This window comes from Gadus morhua, chromosome 21 (genome assembly GCF_902167405.1).
Source record: "Gadus morhua chromosome 21, gadMor3.0, whole genome shotgun sequence".
Lineage (NCBI taxonomy): Eukaryota > Metazoa > Chordata > Actinopteri > Gadiformes > Gadidae > Gadus > Gadus morhua.
In genome coordinates, this window is record NC_044068.1 from 15,430,710 (window position 1) to 15,447,341 (window position 16,632).

At 42.3% G+C, this 16,632-nt stretch overlaps 1 protein-coding gene across 1 annotated transcript in view; it reads right to left on the minus strand.

Annotated features, from left to right (window-relative positions):
- LOC115534873 (disks large-associated protein 2) overlaps nucleotides 1-16,632 on the minus strand; it is a 69,486-nt gene that overhangs the window by 19,228 nt on the left and 33,626 nt on the right. Inside the window, exons 7-9 of the mRNA XM_030346154.1 lie at nucleotides 15,733-15,952; nucleotides 5,841-5,885; nucleotides 5-61 (exon numbers count right to left, since the gene is read on the minus strand). Coding sequence (XP_030202014.1) covers nucleotides 5-61; nucleotides 5,841-5,885; nucleotides 15,733-15,952 — 322 coding nt within the window. The remainder of the gene's footprint in view (nucleotides 1-4; nucleotides 62-5,840; nucleotides 5,886-15,732; nucleotides 15,953-16,632) is intronic.

A 16,632-nucleotide genomic window follows, 5' to 3' on the forward strand; every position in this document is an offset into this window, starting at 1 on the left:
GTACCTGGAGGGGGCTGAGCCCTGTCCACGCTGCAGGAGGAGGGGAGGCGAAACTGGATCCCTGGAAGAGGCAAGCGACAGCAGTTAGGGAAGCAATACAGAGCGAAACACATCATTGACACACACAACGTGAGGACTGTCTCTCTGTATACCTACCGTTAACATACGGTACAACGCCTATTGTTTCATTCACACTTCTATGAAATGACTGAGAAGTATATTGTTATGAAGAGGAGCTCCACAGGGGAGTGGGGTCAAATTCTGGACCCATATATTACAGTTATACTTCATGGCTGATTACTATCATCTTATATCAATGTCCAGCCTTAAATGTGTTCCTGTTCTCACAATGTCTCCTAATGTCCATGACAAATAAGCGGACAACATTCATAGGCAACACTACACACAAAACGTGACTGGCTGACCAAGTATCTGTATCCATTCTTTAATTGATCGTTGGAAATGCTATTCTTCCATGTTTACTGCTCAAGCAGTTTATAGAAATTAGGATTGTAATAACAGCGAAAGGCAAAAAAAAACAACCAAGTAAGATTAACCAAGAAAGTTAAAATAACCTCTATTCAATGTGACCGTTACAGGGCAATAGCAAAACTAATCCCTACTGGTCAAAGAGGCTAGGGTGAGGTGAATCTACAACAGGCAGGCCAGCAGTACTCCACCAGCCCCCATGCATTATCCAACTCTCAGACCAGGCAACACGGTGGCACTCGGGGGCTGAACATTCAGTAGGCTACAATAAGCATACAAAAAGACAGACCAAGAGACAAACAGAACGTAGCACTCTGGACATTTAAAAGCTGAAATCTATGGGTTGTAGATTCAAAGTTTTCCAATTCTCACATTTGCATGGAATGTTGGCTACTTATTTAAAGCATAGTATCACAATTATCTGGATAATTCATAATGCTCATCCAAGGATTATAGCTTATAGATAAAACACTCTTCGTATTAACATTTAAGCATACAATAGCTATGATATAATTTCATGATTACTATTAAAATGCTATTGCTAGAAAGCATTGACGAGACTTAGAAGAGAGACGGAGACAGACATTCACAGATCAAGCATTGACTTGGCCAGACAGCATTCTTCACTGTGTTGGTAAACAGCACATATAAAATGAGTGAATTTAAAAAAGAGTAACGACACACTACACCATTTTATTTTAGATTGCAGCCATCTAAAAGTAAAATCACACCAGGTGGATTTCGATGTGAAGTAAAGTGATTTTTTTTCCATGTAGGTGCAAATCAGAGCATACCTAGAGCAGTCTACCTTTTGTCACCTCAAGATGGCAGCAAACTGCCAAAAGCGATTTAGTGTGTCGTGTCTCTTTAAGCATTCTGTTTCTGTCAAGACGCTGCAGTGTGTGTAGGTGGATCCAGACATTGATGAGACAGCGACAATTAAACACAATGAATTGTTTTCTCTCAATGTATTATAGGGTCATTTTTGGTCATTACTGAAAGCCAATGTACAAATATGAATATCTTTCTCTAAATTGTATCAATTTTTTGACTGGGTTAAGAAGCTTGCAGAGTATGTTGAGCACATGTCCAGGTATCTTTTTTTTCATTTTAAATCTCCTTTCACTCATAAAAGTAAGTCACATTTTACATGAACGTAACTGCACTGTTGCATGGCAACCATACATAGCCATCAAGGATTTAAATCAGTTACAATTATGCTATATGCACTTTGTTTTTATCCACTCTCAATCAAAGCATGATGCTGATGAGAAAAATCCATAACTGCTCAGTATCGTAGCAATGAACTTCACGTAAAATGTGGCCCCAAAATGTATTTTTTAATTTTTTTACCGCAGTGTTGTCACAGACCTTCCGTCTCTTGCTCTTTCAACCGGGGCCTTAAAAAATACCTTTGCCTCCATCTTTTGTCGTCAATTTGGTGGTTATCTCAGAACGTTTCCGAGTGTCCGTTCGCATGGCCTCTCTCTCTCCATCCATCCACCTACGCTCCACGTGTATACCAGGGGCTACGCTTACCATAGCTGTGGACTGGAACGGCCTGGGGGCCGGTGTGGAGCGCTATCCTTGCTGGGCTCGAGATGGATGGACTGGGTGGATGGAGTGGGGATGGCTGAGGGGCGGCAGCAGGCGTGGACATGGGGGCTGACCATGTGACGCACGCACGCCTGCCGCCCCTACCTGTTGTGTAAATCCTAACCAGGCTTGATTGTGGTCGTCAAATTACTGCTCTGTGGCCTTTACTAATGATAACAATAGTTCGTAAAATAAGAAAACAATGCGTAATTATAAAGAGTCTTCAGAGAGAATTGTTTTCCCTTTCACCGATGTTAATATCTGAAAATAAAAGCGATCCTATTCGTAACCTAGAGACAGTAATCCATGCTCTCAGGGTCTGCTGTTGCTCACTCCTGCTATCAATTAGGCCCGCATGCATTGGATAGTAGTCCTCATTACTGAGCCCTGGAGCCTTGCTGTCTCTACAGGATGTCAAATCACATGGGGTGTTCAGAAAAAAAAGAAAGAAAAATGGATGAATTGATGTTTTCCATTCAAAAAGCAGCTATTATGCTACGCTGTACGGGAGCCTATGAAAGCACTGCGTGGAACGAGCTGTTGAATGAATGAGGTGATGGATGGGTGGATGATGGATGGCTGATTGGACAGAGGACAAGGCGCGGGGCTGCTTGGGGCCAGACCTCGTGCTCTGAAGAGGGGCTGGGCCCCAGGAGGTGGCTGCGTCCCTCCCGGGACGGGGGGTACGGTATACCGAGCATGTCGTTGTTCATAGCCACATACATATATACATACAGTGGTGATGCCCCCATGAATGCAAGGTGGATTGACCTCTCATGGATGGAAACCAAACAAAAACATCACAACAAACCGTTACAAATCAACTGGCCGAAAGAAGCAGTTTTGACAAATAGCGACGGGATATTCCTGGTCTTCCTGTATAGGCCTGTGATGTTGTCTCCTGAATTTTGCTCACAACGAGAGATATCCAAATTAGGGCAGGCACAAACTAAAATCGACTCAATCCCTTGGTTTATAGAAAAAGACAAAAACAAAAATAAGATTGTTCCACTGGATGTTGTCTCTGATGGACACATATAATATATACACTGTCCAGCTAATATACTGGTTCTGTTACCTCTAAATTTATGAGGCAGCATACTGTTTTTCTTTACTTATGCGATGGTCAGAGCAGAGCATAAATAGCCTCAATATGCAGTCTTGGACATGAAGAAAACTGTTAGGCCAGTTTAAAAGCCCAAATCACGTCACAGCCAGCCCTTGTAAAACATCCCCTTTGCCCTGAACACAGAAAAGCAGGTGGAAGAGAGAAAATAACTAATGGGCCATTCTTTGATGAAGTAACAAAGTGCAAGACTTTGTGCTGAGATCTTCCACTCTATTAACAAGGTGTTTCAGTGAAAATCAGCCTCAATTAGCGGTGGTTGGTGGAGTGAGGCTGCTATTCTGATCATGACCCTTCCTGTCACATGGCGGGAGATCAAACATAAGAAATATATCTCATGCTGTGGTCTCATGATAGTGCTTGGAGGATTTAACCAAATATAAGTTAGAATGATTAAAAAGCAAGAGAGTGATCTTTTAAAAGAATACCATAATCAAAGTGAATAATTTAAAATAAACAAAATTAAATAGATATAATAAATCAATAAGCAGTGTTGCAGAATGTATACTGTGCATTTATCTCAGACTCTGTTGTGCAGAAGAGTTTTTAAATGATATTGAAAAAATTATTGGACTTAAATAGCTATAACACAAAGAAAACAAAGCAAAGTAACTCATATCTAATCACTGCTGATAACTGTGGTATAAGGGGAATAAACCAGCCTAGGGTGACTTAGTTATTAGAGATATTTGAAAATATTAATGTTCATTATTTTCCAATAATGGCACACCCCTTTTTGAATTATTCCTTATATATGACCATCGTTCCAGACAACTGAGGAAGCTGGAAGTAGCAGCCTATGCAAAATCCTCAGAGTTACCTCCAATCAAAGAGCGACAACATTGTTGTTGCTGGTGTTCAGGTTGCAGCTAGCAGCTAGATTGTGCTTTATCAGAGGTATCTCAGAAGCATAACTCATTCAATATGTTAGAGGTCACGTTGTAGGAAATAGTGTAGCACTATTTGTGTGCTATTTTGTGTCATTATAAAATAGAAGGATTCACTTCAGAGAATTTAAAGAAGTTATATCTTTAGAAATTGCCACTGCTCATGAATCAGCTTATGGCAGCGGCTCACCCAGTAATGGCTTTGCAGGTGGATTTCGACACAGATCAAACATTGGGTCAAATTAAGAAGGTTTCTAGCAGCAGACTTGAAGACACATATATCGTGCAGCGTGCGCCCCCAATCTGCACCAGGGCTAAAACCTGCAACTACCAGGGCTTCGAAGGAACGCAAGGACTGACCCCGCTAGGACCCCCAACCCCCCACCACAACCGCCCTCCGCCTGTTACCAAGTCGGACCATGTCGGCGCATGGTGTTGTTTCGTTACATATTGTAATTTATTTATTTTTATTATATCTGCTAGTGTTATGTATTCCTTGTATTTTCTCTTTAATGTGCTCGTTATATGCATGGCCCATTTTTGCTTTCGTTTTGAGAAGTGGGCCCATCAGGTTTAGTAACAGCCCAGACACAACAGCTGTTGTGCTTTTGTTTCAGGGATCACACCAAAAATATCTGTCTATATATTCTTCAGCAGGAGTTAAGGTAGGATGAGATTACAGCAATTATTAAAAATGGAAGAACAAATAATAACCGATCAGGCAGTTGATAACTGAACTCTGCGCGTGTGGCGTTGTGTTTCCAACACAAGAACACACAGTTATTGTGTTAGGTGATATTGGGTTATATTTCACATCTAGCTATCAAGCCTAATCTCCTTCTATCTGGCAGTGCTGGGCCTGATGCTGTGGCTCTGTGGAACCCAGTCCGCAGAGCCCAAGGCTTTGCAGTCGCCTTTGCAGGCTTTTCATCTCGCCTCGTTTCTGCCTCGCACAGATGGGCGCCCAGGACCATTGTCAGGCGAGTTGCTTTCTGCACGGTTGCCAAAGATCCATAAAGTAGTGAGTTACGAAACAGCCTCACTAAAAGAAGCCTTTAAATATAAAAAACATGACCCCCGCCAGCCTCTTAATGACCTGTATCTGTCTTCACTGAAGGCGTATGTTAGTTTGGAAACAACTAAATAGTCTAGAATCCTCATGACCTGACCGGGTCTGAGGCATCCACAGGTTGATGGAACTAGACATGCCTCCGACTAGAGAGTCATCTCCTCTAAAACAAAGTGGAGCACATAACCAGTAGGGGAACACAAGCATCAGCTGTGGAACATCGTACAGACGTGGATGGTCTTCTGTAAGTTACTGTGAAGACCAGCACAAAAATATTTGAATTAAATATATGTAGTTATTCTGCATATCTATATTATGTCCTGTAATGTGCTGTGTGTTAACACAGATACACAGAAAGAGTCTTCACAATATTGTTAATATTTTCTACCATGTTTCTCTTACAAAATTTTAGCACAGTTCACGCACATGCAGTTTCTTGGCAGGGGACAGAGGGTCTAATATAATGTATTTAATGTATTCAGTGAAAAAACGGATGAAAACATTTACATGTGTATTTACATAATGTGCAGATATGACGGTGTGTGCGATTTGGGGATGCATTCCACTTGCGCTGAGTGGTATATGTAGATGAGTGAGGTCAAATGCATGGTATGTGTTAACAACATAGAAAATAAGGATATATATATGTATATATAATAAAATGGTTCCCTACCAGACCTACCGTACACTCTACGCCCCCCCGCTAAGCTACGGGCGCCTAAAACGAAAAAAGGGGGGAAAAAAACATACAACAAACAAATATAAAAAAACAAGAAAAGAAAGAAAAGCAATAATGGGTGATAAGCTTAGTACAAAACCAATACATAGCTGGAAGATTAATTTAAGAAGAAATGTTTTGTCTGTGGAGTGTTTGAGCGGAAGAAATATTTGGTAGGAATATCGACAATATGGCAATTTTGGGATGAAACACAGGCCGAGATAATAAAAAAAAGTTTCACTAACATCTTTGGCTGCCTCTGTAAAGCTATGACCCCCACTTCTAGCACTTTCAGTTATCAAAAACGTTCTACAAATCTTTATCGTTTCATATCAATTTATGAAAAATACATAAGGCCAATAAACGTTTGAACTGAAAATTCACAGGAAACACCTCACAAAGAAAAATTATAATAATTATTACGAAAATATTCAAATGAAATCCGAATACCACAGGAAAAATCAGGCAAAAGCTAATAAATGCAAGCTAAACGTTACATGTTTAAAAAGGATCCTTTATCATTTTTGACAAAATGTAATTCACCAAACATTGCAGTCTGAGATCCCTGAAAAATTGCAACATGATTGATGCAAAACATAGAGAAGCACATTTTGAAGATTCATTAAGTAAATACAGCAAGATAAATCTATTAAGGGGTAATCATAATAAAAAAAAACTATGTTCAAGCATTGTAAACAAACTTAATTAAAATTATTTTGACATAATTTGTGCCTTAGTATTTATATTAGTTTCCTTCTTAATAACAAATTGATACATATAAGAGAACAGGCCAATCAAACCACAGGGATAGCACCAAACAGGTGCTACAATGGCTGGCTGTGATTGGCTCACATTGAGCCAATCATAAAAAGCTGTTGCAGGAACCAGTGGTGTCATCTCCGAGGTTTGAACATAGCAGAGGTCAAAGGGGAAATTCATTTATGTATATAGTATTCATATCATGGAGATAGACGAAATGGACTCATGGTCAAGGAAGTATATTTGATAACCTCACCCATTTGGTATTTATTATGTTTTATATAATATATACATTTAATGTTATTTTTGCTAAAAAATATCAAAGTCCCATTACTTTGCTACATCTAAGGGGAATGTTAATTTATTTGGACCTAAAATAATTGATATGCTTTTGCTCAGTTTATTTAGGATTTCATTGCATAAAAAACGGAACTCAAGATATTTATAGTACTATTTTAAGTACTTTTGCTGGCAATATATGTAAACTGTATATCGTTTATATTACCACTTCAAATGGTCATGTTTTTCTTGGGAACTGAATGCCCAGATTACTGTTGTGAGACAGTCATCAACATCCTTGTTAACGTCCATTTTCTGTCAGTTAATTCTTATGTAATCATCTTATTGTTGCCTTGTCGTTACCATTAACAGTAACATAAATTGACAGTTTGATAAAAATGGATGGTTTAGTTTATTTTTTTCCCTAAATCACATTATTGTTGGTAGTTGAGGTAAATAATCCATGAATAAAATAAATATTCTGTATTATTTCCCGTATGATACGTTTCTGGCAGTGCCACGAAATAACCGCTTCCATTCAAAAATCCATTCAAAAACCCAAATCTACTAGCCTCGTCAGACCATCCAGATATTCAAGCTTGCGTTTCTCAATGAATATCAGTCTGGCCTTGGCTGGGCAACAAATTATTCCAAATATGTGCAAAGCCCATAACACTCCAGTCAATCAGAATAACTAAGTGACTTTCTTGCACTCTTTGCTCTTGCCGAATCCGATAGGACGTAAAGCAACACACATTTACCTCGAATGAAAACCCTTTTCCCGTTGTTATTTTGGACAGAAAGGTTTCGATTGCTCTTTTCATCGCTATACTTTACAACGGTGCAATTGTTTTTTTAAATGGCAGTTTGCAGCACTCCTATTTCATCTAGAACCGAAGCCCCGCCCCCGTGCACTGATTGGCCCTACCTTTTTGTAATTTTTGAAAGAGGCTTTCAACAGAATCAAGCCCTGCCTGACCTCCAGAGAGAAACAGAGCGTGAACTCACTGTGAGAGCAGGATGGTCTCATGAGGCTACCAGTACACCCGAGTCTCCATCGTAAGCTTTGTCATGTAAAAAATGAGAACACAACTGACAACATGAAGATCAACCAACGCTCTGCTTTGTGCTACAGTACTATGCTGACAGGTTTCTCTCTCGAAAACACAGACTGAATCTCAGAACCAGATTATCAAATGTTTCTGAAAAGAACAAGAAGTCAAAGAGTGACTTCCTAACTTGACCACATGTATGTGTTGGCTGAGATCCAAAGGTCAAAATATAGCGTTCTGTCGTTCTCCAGATAAGATAACCTTAGGAGGGCAGCAAAAGTTTTCAAGTATCTAGTAACTCTTTAAGCATTGCCCCCGAGGCCCATGCAAAACAAAACCCACTGACGCTCTGAACACAACAGAAAAATGTAATACATCTCCAGTGTTGATGACTTTAAATATGAATATATCACCATGAACAGCCAACACTGAGCGCTTGAAAACAATGTGACAGAGAACAAAGGACTTGCATAGAATGAATGAATGTACATCTTTTTGAAACCACGATGATTTGCCAGTCTTCATTATGGATTGAGCACCTTTGAGTCTGCATTCCCAAGACACAGGGAAGGATGCAGGTAGGGAACGCCGCTGCACTTCCCTCTTAATCATTCAAAAAGGTGAATACGAATACAAGCTCTCCAAAAGGTTTATATGTCTGTATTTATATATTTATATATGTATATATTTAAAATAGTTATAGGCTCATTTGCAAAAGGCTCTCACAGTCATTTGCCTCTTCATTATCAATATAATTATCATTCTAGGTATTATATATGTATATATTATACAAATATATATATATATATATATATATATATATATATATATATATATATATATATATATATTCTCTGTTAACTCTGCCTGTTAATACCAGGAAGATGGGCTGATGACCAAAGAAAACGTAGAACTGAATCGTTTTCATTCTACTGTGCAGAGATGCCAACGATTAGGTCAATCACCTAAGAAATGTCTTTTATAATAAACAGAACAAAACACTGAGAGAGAGGGGACCGCTGCCCAGAAGGAGCGGACGTCATCAAAGAGTGCCCACGGACAGCGGGCCTCTTTAACTCCTGCATTGCATGAGAAAGGCAAGCGACCGATCGCTCAGCACTCCACCTTGTTCAACCAATCACCGGACCGGACGTCTCAATTGAACATGAACAACTCCAATGAGGATGTCTCTGTTTCGTTTTCGCTCTTTTCCTCTCTCTTTCACAGATCTTTCCATGGGCGCACAGTCTTCTCCGTATATAAACATCTTCTTTTAAAAAGTGCCACGTTTCTCATCGTCTTTTGGTCGGCCGAAAGAATAGATAGGGATGGGAGGGAGGGAGGGAGGGAGGGAGGGAGGGAGGGGTGAGAGATGACTCGCGTTCACTGACGACGTGAGGGAGGTCTCTCTCGTTTAACAGCCGAGATCTCAGTCAGAGGGGCTCTGGTGGACGGGAGGAACCCCCTGTTCTGCGTGAACATCCACGGATCACCTTCTGAGAGAACCTGTGGTTCAGAGTGGTAAAGCTGGCCCCCCTCAGCTTCCATAGGGCCCCCCCCAAGGGAAGAACTTTGGTAGCGGCATGTTAACACGATAGATGATGGTGGTGGTGGTGATGATGATGGGGGGTAAAGGAAAATTAAGCAGGATGTGTGGTTGGGAGAAAGAGAGAAAGAAAGAAAGGGGGGTATAGGGTAGGGGTGGTGGGATTCAGACTGCCCCTGTTTGCCTGCCTATTCTCTAGGATGAAGACACAAACTTTAAGCCATCACTAGTGAGGCGGTGTGAGTACATTCAGAGGTGCAGGGGCTGAGCACCTCTGTGTGGGAGGGAGGGGGGGGGGGGAGGGGGGGGAGGGGAGGCCAGGCCCTCAGCAGATCTGATTGTCTACGTGTAGACCAGTGTTTCCATCCTGTTCTTTCAGCAGCGCTCCACCAGGGCCAGAAGAAGGGACCCACTGCGGCAGTTGTCTGGCGTCTATTTGCGGGGTCAGTGACATGAAAAGCCTGTTTCTAAAAGCATCCGGGACACACCAACGCAAGATGACCTTTGCTTGCTGCTGCACAAAAAAACGATTTGGGAAACACTGGCAAGGACGATTTCTGAGTCAGACAAACTATTCATATGAGTCTGACAAACTATTCCTATGAGGTGAATAAATTAATCAATAACCGCCAACCGAACAAATGGACCTCAAAGGTAGGACACCATGGAAAAAGTGCTAGGTTTGGTCTGGAACCACCATCAACCCTAGTTATTTGCCCTCCCGGTCATGTCAGAACACAGTATGGTTATAGTTTGCAAACAGTACAAGTATTGAATATAGGTTTTCTCTATATACAAAAATGATACATCTATATACACATCGGTAAAGTCCCAACATGAATGCAGAGTTTTGTGCAAGGAATGAATTGAAGCCAATACATTCATAATGGATGATCTATCTTAGACTTAACTATTGGTTCTATTTTCTATCAACTTTGTAAACCCTTTAACAGTCCTGATCAACTGTAAACATTTTATCAGGGGACTGTAAGAGTCCACTGAGTAAAAACTATATCCTTGATCACTAGTCACTAATAAAAAAAGATGCTTTATGCGGTTTAGTTGGGATTGTTGATCAAACTGTGTTTATATTTGCGCTGTGACATTACTGCAGATGGGGGGGTAAAAAAAGTTTCCCTTTTTTTATAGAACTCGGTTCAAAAGGCAATGGTAAAGGAATGCTTTGATCGGGATGTAAACAGAACAGTTGCAACGCAATATGGTAAAAGTCACACATGTATGTTCTTCAAAAAAGAAACCAACACTAGGATTATCTTAAAGTTATTCACAGTATTTTCTCAGTCTGCTCAGGTGCTTAATATAACGTTTCCATTCAAAGAGAAACTGGAATGAATGTGAGCTAGAGAGACAGAACTACTTTAGAAGGTTTGACATTTCAACCGATTGTGTATCGAGGCTAACAGATGGTGGAGTTTACACCACTTTACCTAACATTGGATTAGCTCATCAAAAAGGTTTTGTATCTTCCTTTGTGACAAAGATATGCTAAACTAGTTGGCACTTAAGGATCACGGCATCTGTCATTCTCTTCCACACTCCTCTGTCACGTCATTCTGAACTTGATCAAAGCGTGCCTCCTGCTCTGAAGATAAGGCCCTAGACACCTTCGCATTGCACTTGTACTTTCTGGTTGTAAGACTGTGTACATAAGAGTAAAGGGACATCAAGCAAACTGCACTGTTCTGCCTTTTCTCAGCCAACCCAGGGCCTCCCTTCCAAGATCCCTGGTGAACACATGTGTGTGTGTGTGTGTGTGAACAGTGTGTAGAATGGGAATGATCAGAAAGACATAGACAGGTATGACATTGGCCCACTGGTGTACTTCCGACTCCACAGTTCCAGACTTGCGCTCCGGTGGCCGCTGCTGGTGTCCGCTTGCTTGCGGGGCTTCGGTTGCTTGCTGATCTCCCAGGTGAAGTCCTCCATGGGCCGCGGGCTGGCCGGGCTGCTGGAGCCCTCCGGCGACACGTCCGGGGTGCCCTCGATGATCTCGATGCGGGGCGGGTCCATGAGGTCCATGATGCTGAAGGCCGACGGCTCGGGCTGGCACATCACCGACTTGTCCTCCGTGTTCTGCCGCCGGGGCCAGCTGCTCCCGGCCTGGATGCCCACGGACACGCGGTCGTCCGTCTGCGTGGTGCTGTCGCTGCCGCTCTCCCGGCACAGCGTCCACATGTTGTAGCACTGCGTGAAGTTGAAGAAGTTGCTGTTGAAGGTCTTGAGCTCGCCGCACACGTCGCGCCGCAGCTCCGCCAGCTCGTAGCGCATGGCCGAGATCTCGTCCTTCCACTGCGTGTTGAAGGCGGCCACCATGTTGGCCGACTCCTTGAAGGCCTGGATGGCCTGCGGCGGCACCGTGGCCGCCTCGGCCGAGGAGGCGGTCGAGCGTCGTGGGAGCGGGTGCGGGGGCGCGGGCGCCCGGTAGGAGGGCGGGGAGGTGGGCGGCACGGAGGTGGCCGTGACGGTGGAGCTAGTGCTGTGGTGGCTGCGGGCGGCCGCCGTCTCCCTCTCCAGCCGCTCCAGCTCCACATAGGCGGAGGAGCTGGCCCCGTCATCGTCCTCGATCATGTCCTCATTGAGCAACGAAGTGCCATCCAGACCATCATATCCCTCTGCAAGAGAGGGGTGGATACGCAAGCACAGGGACATTCAACACGGAGGAGGAACAGCTGGGGGGGGGTCGTGGACTTAAGAGAGGATGCTGAGCCGGGAACGTCGAACACACATCCATGGAAAACATACAGCGTGTGAGTCGGGGATCAGATGCAAACCCGTCCCTGATTGGCGGACCGGGGTTTCGGGAGGTGGATCTGAGTTACGAAAGCGTCTCCCTGTAGAGTGTGGATGTGTGTGTGGATGTGCGATGCTGTACTTGCCACAGGTACTTGAGCTCAACCCTTCCAATGGCCTACTTAAAAGACGAATATCGCTTGAGAGAAGGTTACCATCTGAAGCTCTTAAATAAACCCACATTTAGAACCACAATGTGATACTGTGTAGGTGGTCGGGACAGGGGTGGGGTTACGTAATCAAGACTTTATGTGTTTTGGGTTTTAACTTTGCTTGAACGATCTTAAGGGCTAGAGGGCTGTCTCAAGGGAAAGCACATTGTTTAACTCCTATCCGTAGCGCAATACTCTGTGAGTGCCATACTAAATCTCTTCACCGGACTCACATACAGTAGGCTTTCCAAGGTGATTTTACACTGCCTTCTCAAGAATCTCAGAAAATGCCAACCCTCTTTCCATCTTTTCACTGCACCGCACCGTGTGAACTGGAATTACACGTTATCATCCATCATTTTGTAAAATTTGAAATTCAATTTATTGGTTTTTAGGACTCAGCACTCTCAAAACATCTTTCAAAGTACTGCTTTTGTTGTGCAAAGGAAAAGATGTAAAGGGAATAACATAAAAAAAGAGAGAAATCACACGACATTGGGCCGAGAAGCAGATATGAACCCTATTGAACATATCGGGACCAGTGCCACAAGGCTAACTGGCCCAGGTGGAGAAGTCCAGTGGAAGGGGGAACCTCCGCACTGGCTGAACCAGGGAGAGGCTGCAATCCCACAGTCAAAGACGGCTGACAGACTTTAATGTCAAGGGCTTGGACTCTGCCACACGTGATCTTTTCTTGAATATATATATATATATATATATGGAGTCAATGGAGTTAGAGAAAAAAAATGTACAAAACAGGTACAAGTGGACACACGCTGCTCTCACAAATGATTGGAGACAGTGGCGATGCAGTAACATTTAGTGCTATCTTAAATGGTTGCGATATGAAAACATTACGGAAAAAAACCAGGCCAGTGTGGACTATGCCATACATTTACACTGATAAGGTGGTCTTAGCACATTTAAAATAGAGACACTGACGGCACACAACTCACAGAAGTCAGAATTAGCATGGGCACTGCAATGTTATCAATATTCCCGCCAAACGCCTGGCAAAGACTGATTATCAGCAAATGAGTTCAGCGGCAGGTTAACGCCTCTGAGTTCTGTGAGTTGTTTGGAGAAGTTAACTGGCGTACTTTCTACAATCTATCATTGTTTTTTTTAAACTGGGTTTACTGAGAAGGCAGTGCAAAAACACACATATACATAGATATATGTATGCGTGTCAACATTAAAAATACCTGCGACCATCATCACTGACGCCTCCAGCTGTTCTTTTCCCCTGGTTATCCTTCAAGAGACGACGGCTCAAATGGAGAGGGGCCCGCTGCTCGTCTGCCCTACGGGGGGGCTCCACAGACCCCCTCCCCCACTCCACGGCGCCCCCTAGCCTCTCATTTGGTCGGTAAGGCCACTTTAACAAGCGCGTCTTAACTAGAGGACTACGATACAAATACTGTTTTAAGGGGATTGATCGGAGAGCCTCAGCCGATATTTGGCTTGACTCTCTCTTTGTTGTTCTATTTTAGGCCACTATTCACTCAAATCATTTCAAAGAGGAGAACCAACGTTGTAACCAGATACTATTGGAAGAAAAAAAAAAAAAAAGCCCCAATGTTTCTGCCATGGCTGCTAAACTGTGATAGAAGAATGCGGCCAATCATAGAATGGACGATAAAGTTATTGTTTTGGGTTTTCTTGTTGCTATTGCAAGCCCTCCTGGAGCAGACAGAATGGACGCAGGTGGTCTATTGGGTGAGTAGAGGGTCAGCAGTTGAGACGGTGGGATTGGAAGACACTCCTTTATCCTCAGCACTTCTGTCACTTTGTTGCATTCGTGGATGGAAACCCAATCAAGCATGAGAGGATTACGAAAGAAAACAAAACAAAAAAATGTCCAAATAGAACAAGTATACAAATTGAAGAAAACGTTCAAATGTCTCTTCTTATCAAATGACAGCATCAACAAGTGCAAGAGAACCTTGAACAATTCAAATCCATTTTCTTTAAAAAAAAAAAGAAACCAAACAAAAACTGAATCCTAATAAGTGAAAGTGTTTCAATAGGGTTCATAGCTTTACTCTTGCAGGCAAACACCAAATGCACTGACGGTAAGGTTGTTTTTCTGAATGGGTTCTGCTTGCACAAAGAACCTGATGATTTTAAGGGTTTATATTGTGAGTACTGTGTCACAGAAAACATGCCCCGTTGGTAGCAGTGTGGAGAACAAAGGTCGGAATGCCTTCAGTTTGATAAAAAAAACCTCATTTGCATTGTAACGCATTGTTTGTATATTTGTCCTTCGAAATATTTTACTTCGGCAATTCACATGAAAGAGAATTCGAAAGGTTCTTTCGATTTCGTTTTTTGAAGACACTGCTAATACGCATAACCATTTTATGCGACACAACACAGCAATGTTGCCAAAAAACAAGTTATGAGAAAGGTAACTAATGTTTTGTCATCTCCATTACGGAACAGTTCCTTTGTGCAACCAGCATATGTCGATACTCTAATGCTGTTGACTTACCTTGCAATGGTTACATGTTATTACTATTGCTAAATATTTATATATATAAATATCTAGATATATACATATCTATATACATATATATATATACATGTACCCTATGATTAATTTTCACTATGTAAGTTTTAAATGCATGCTTTTTTTTTAATGCATGGGATCGACAGAGTACTAGCTGGTATGATCTATCAGTTCATTGTGGCACCAGCCCTCCCTTCAAACCTTGCCCCACAACACATATATATATGTACAGCATCATGTATCTAGAACAACACAGCTGGAGTTTGGACATGCTCAGAGTACTTTCTGCCTAGCCATGCCATGTGGTGTGTCAGTGCTGGCGGTCCGTGTGATGTGCGGAGCTGTGGGAGTGGCCTTGAGACCCCCCCCCACCACCCCACCCTTATGTAGCCTCCAGCTTGGCACCACGTGTAAAGCGACGGATCGGAAAGCTGGACTAATGATGCGTGGATCGTGCAAAGAGACAGGGGCGGACGGACACTATAGAGGCAAGAACTAAAACAAACAAACACACAAACACACACACACCCACAATTATCGCATCAAAGCTTTCGAAATGAACAAAACAATAAAGGAAAGATGACTGGAACCATTTAGCATATGGCTTCAGCTCAAGGGTCCCCCACTGTACATATGTAGGTATGTTAGGTATGTGCGCATGTTTTGGATGTATGACGATATGCAGCCTAAAACCCCCTCTTGCGTCTTGGGGTGGGGGAGGGATTTATTTTTTTACCTGTTGTGGATCTGAGAGTTGAAGTGACAGTGGAGGATGTCATTGAAGGCAAGCAGTCGTCGTCTTGGGAATAACCGGCCTGAATTGCACGGAGGTAACTGTGGCTTCGAGTGCGGAATGAGCCAGGCAGGTCCAAGGCCTCCATGGCCTGGGATTCTACTTCACTAAAAACGGACTCGCAAACTGACTCAAACTGGCCATTGACCTCAGTCTCACTCACCTGAGAGACAAAAACAGGAATAGCAGTCCTTAATTTTTCCTCTTCCTTTCTCTTTCTCATTCTGATTCTTCCCCTTTGCACAGTAAATATGAAGGAGTGTTAGCATGTTAGAGCAAATTCCATCCACATTTCATTCCGTAAACTGAACACAAACAGACACATATCATAATCAAAGGGAAATTTGTCAAAAGAAAAAAATAATATATATATACCGGGTATTTGTAATAAATGATAAGACTAAATACAATTGTGATTTATCGTATTCCATTTAGCACAAACCAAGGATTAGCTTTGAGAGATGTAAATGTTTCTACATGGAAAATAGGAATGCTGGTGTCCACTGAACCTAGTCAAGAGGTAAAAAAGAAGAAAAGAATGAGTATATAACGAATAACTGCAGTGCAAGCTTGTAATGTAGTAACCTACATTAACCTTAGTCTATCGCAATGTTCAGAATGCTTACAAATGAGGCAGGCCTACATGTCTTATGCGCCTCATTTGCATATGGTTTAGCTGACTGATTTTGTTGAATGTAATTTGCTTATGAACAAAAATGTAATAGAAATACCCTGGGCAGTGCTACGTCAACTGTAGCTTCACAGATATATACACAGAAATTTGCGTTCATAAAATATCGTTAGCATACTGTTTCATCCATTGAAAAACAAACAGCTTTGTTT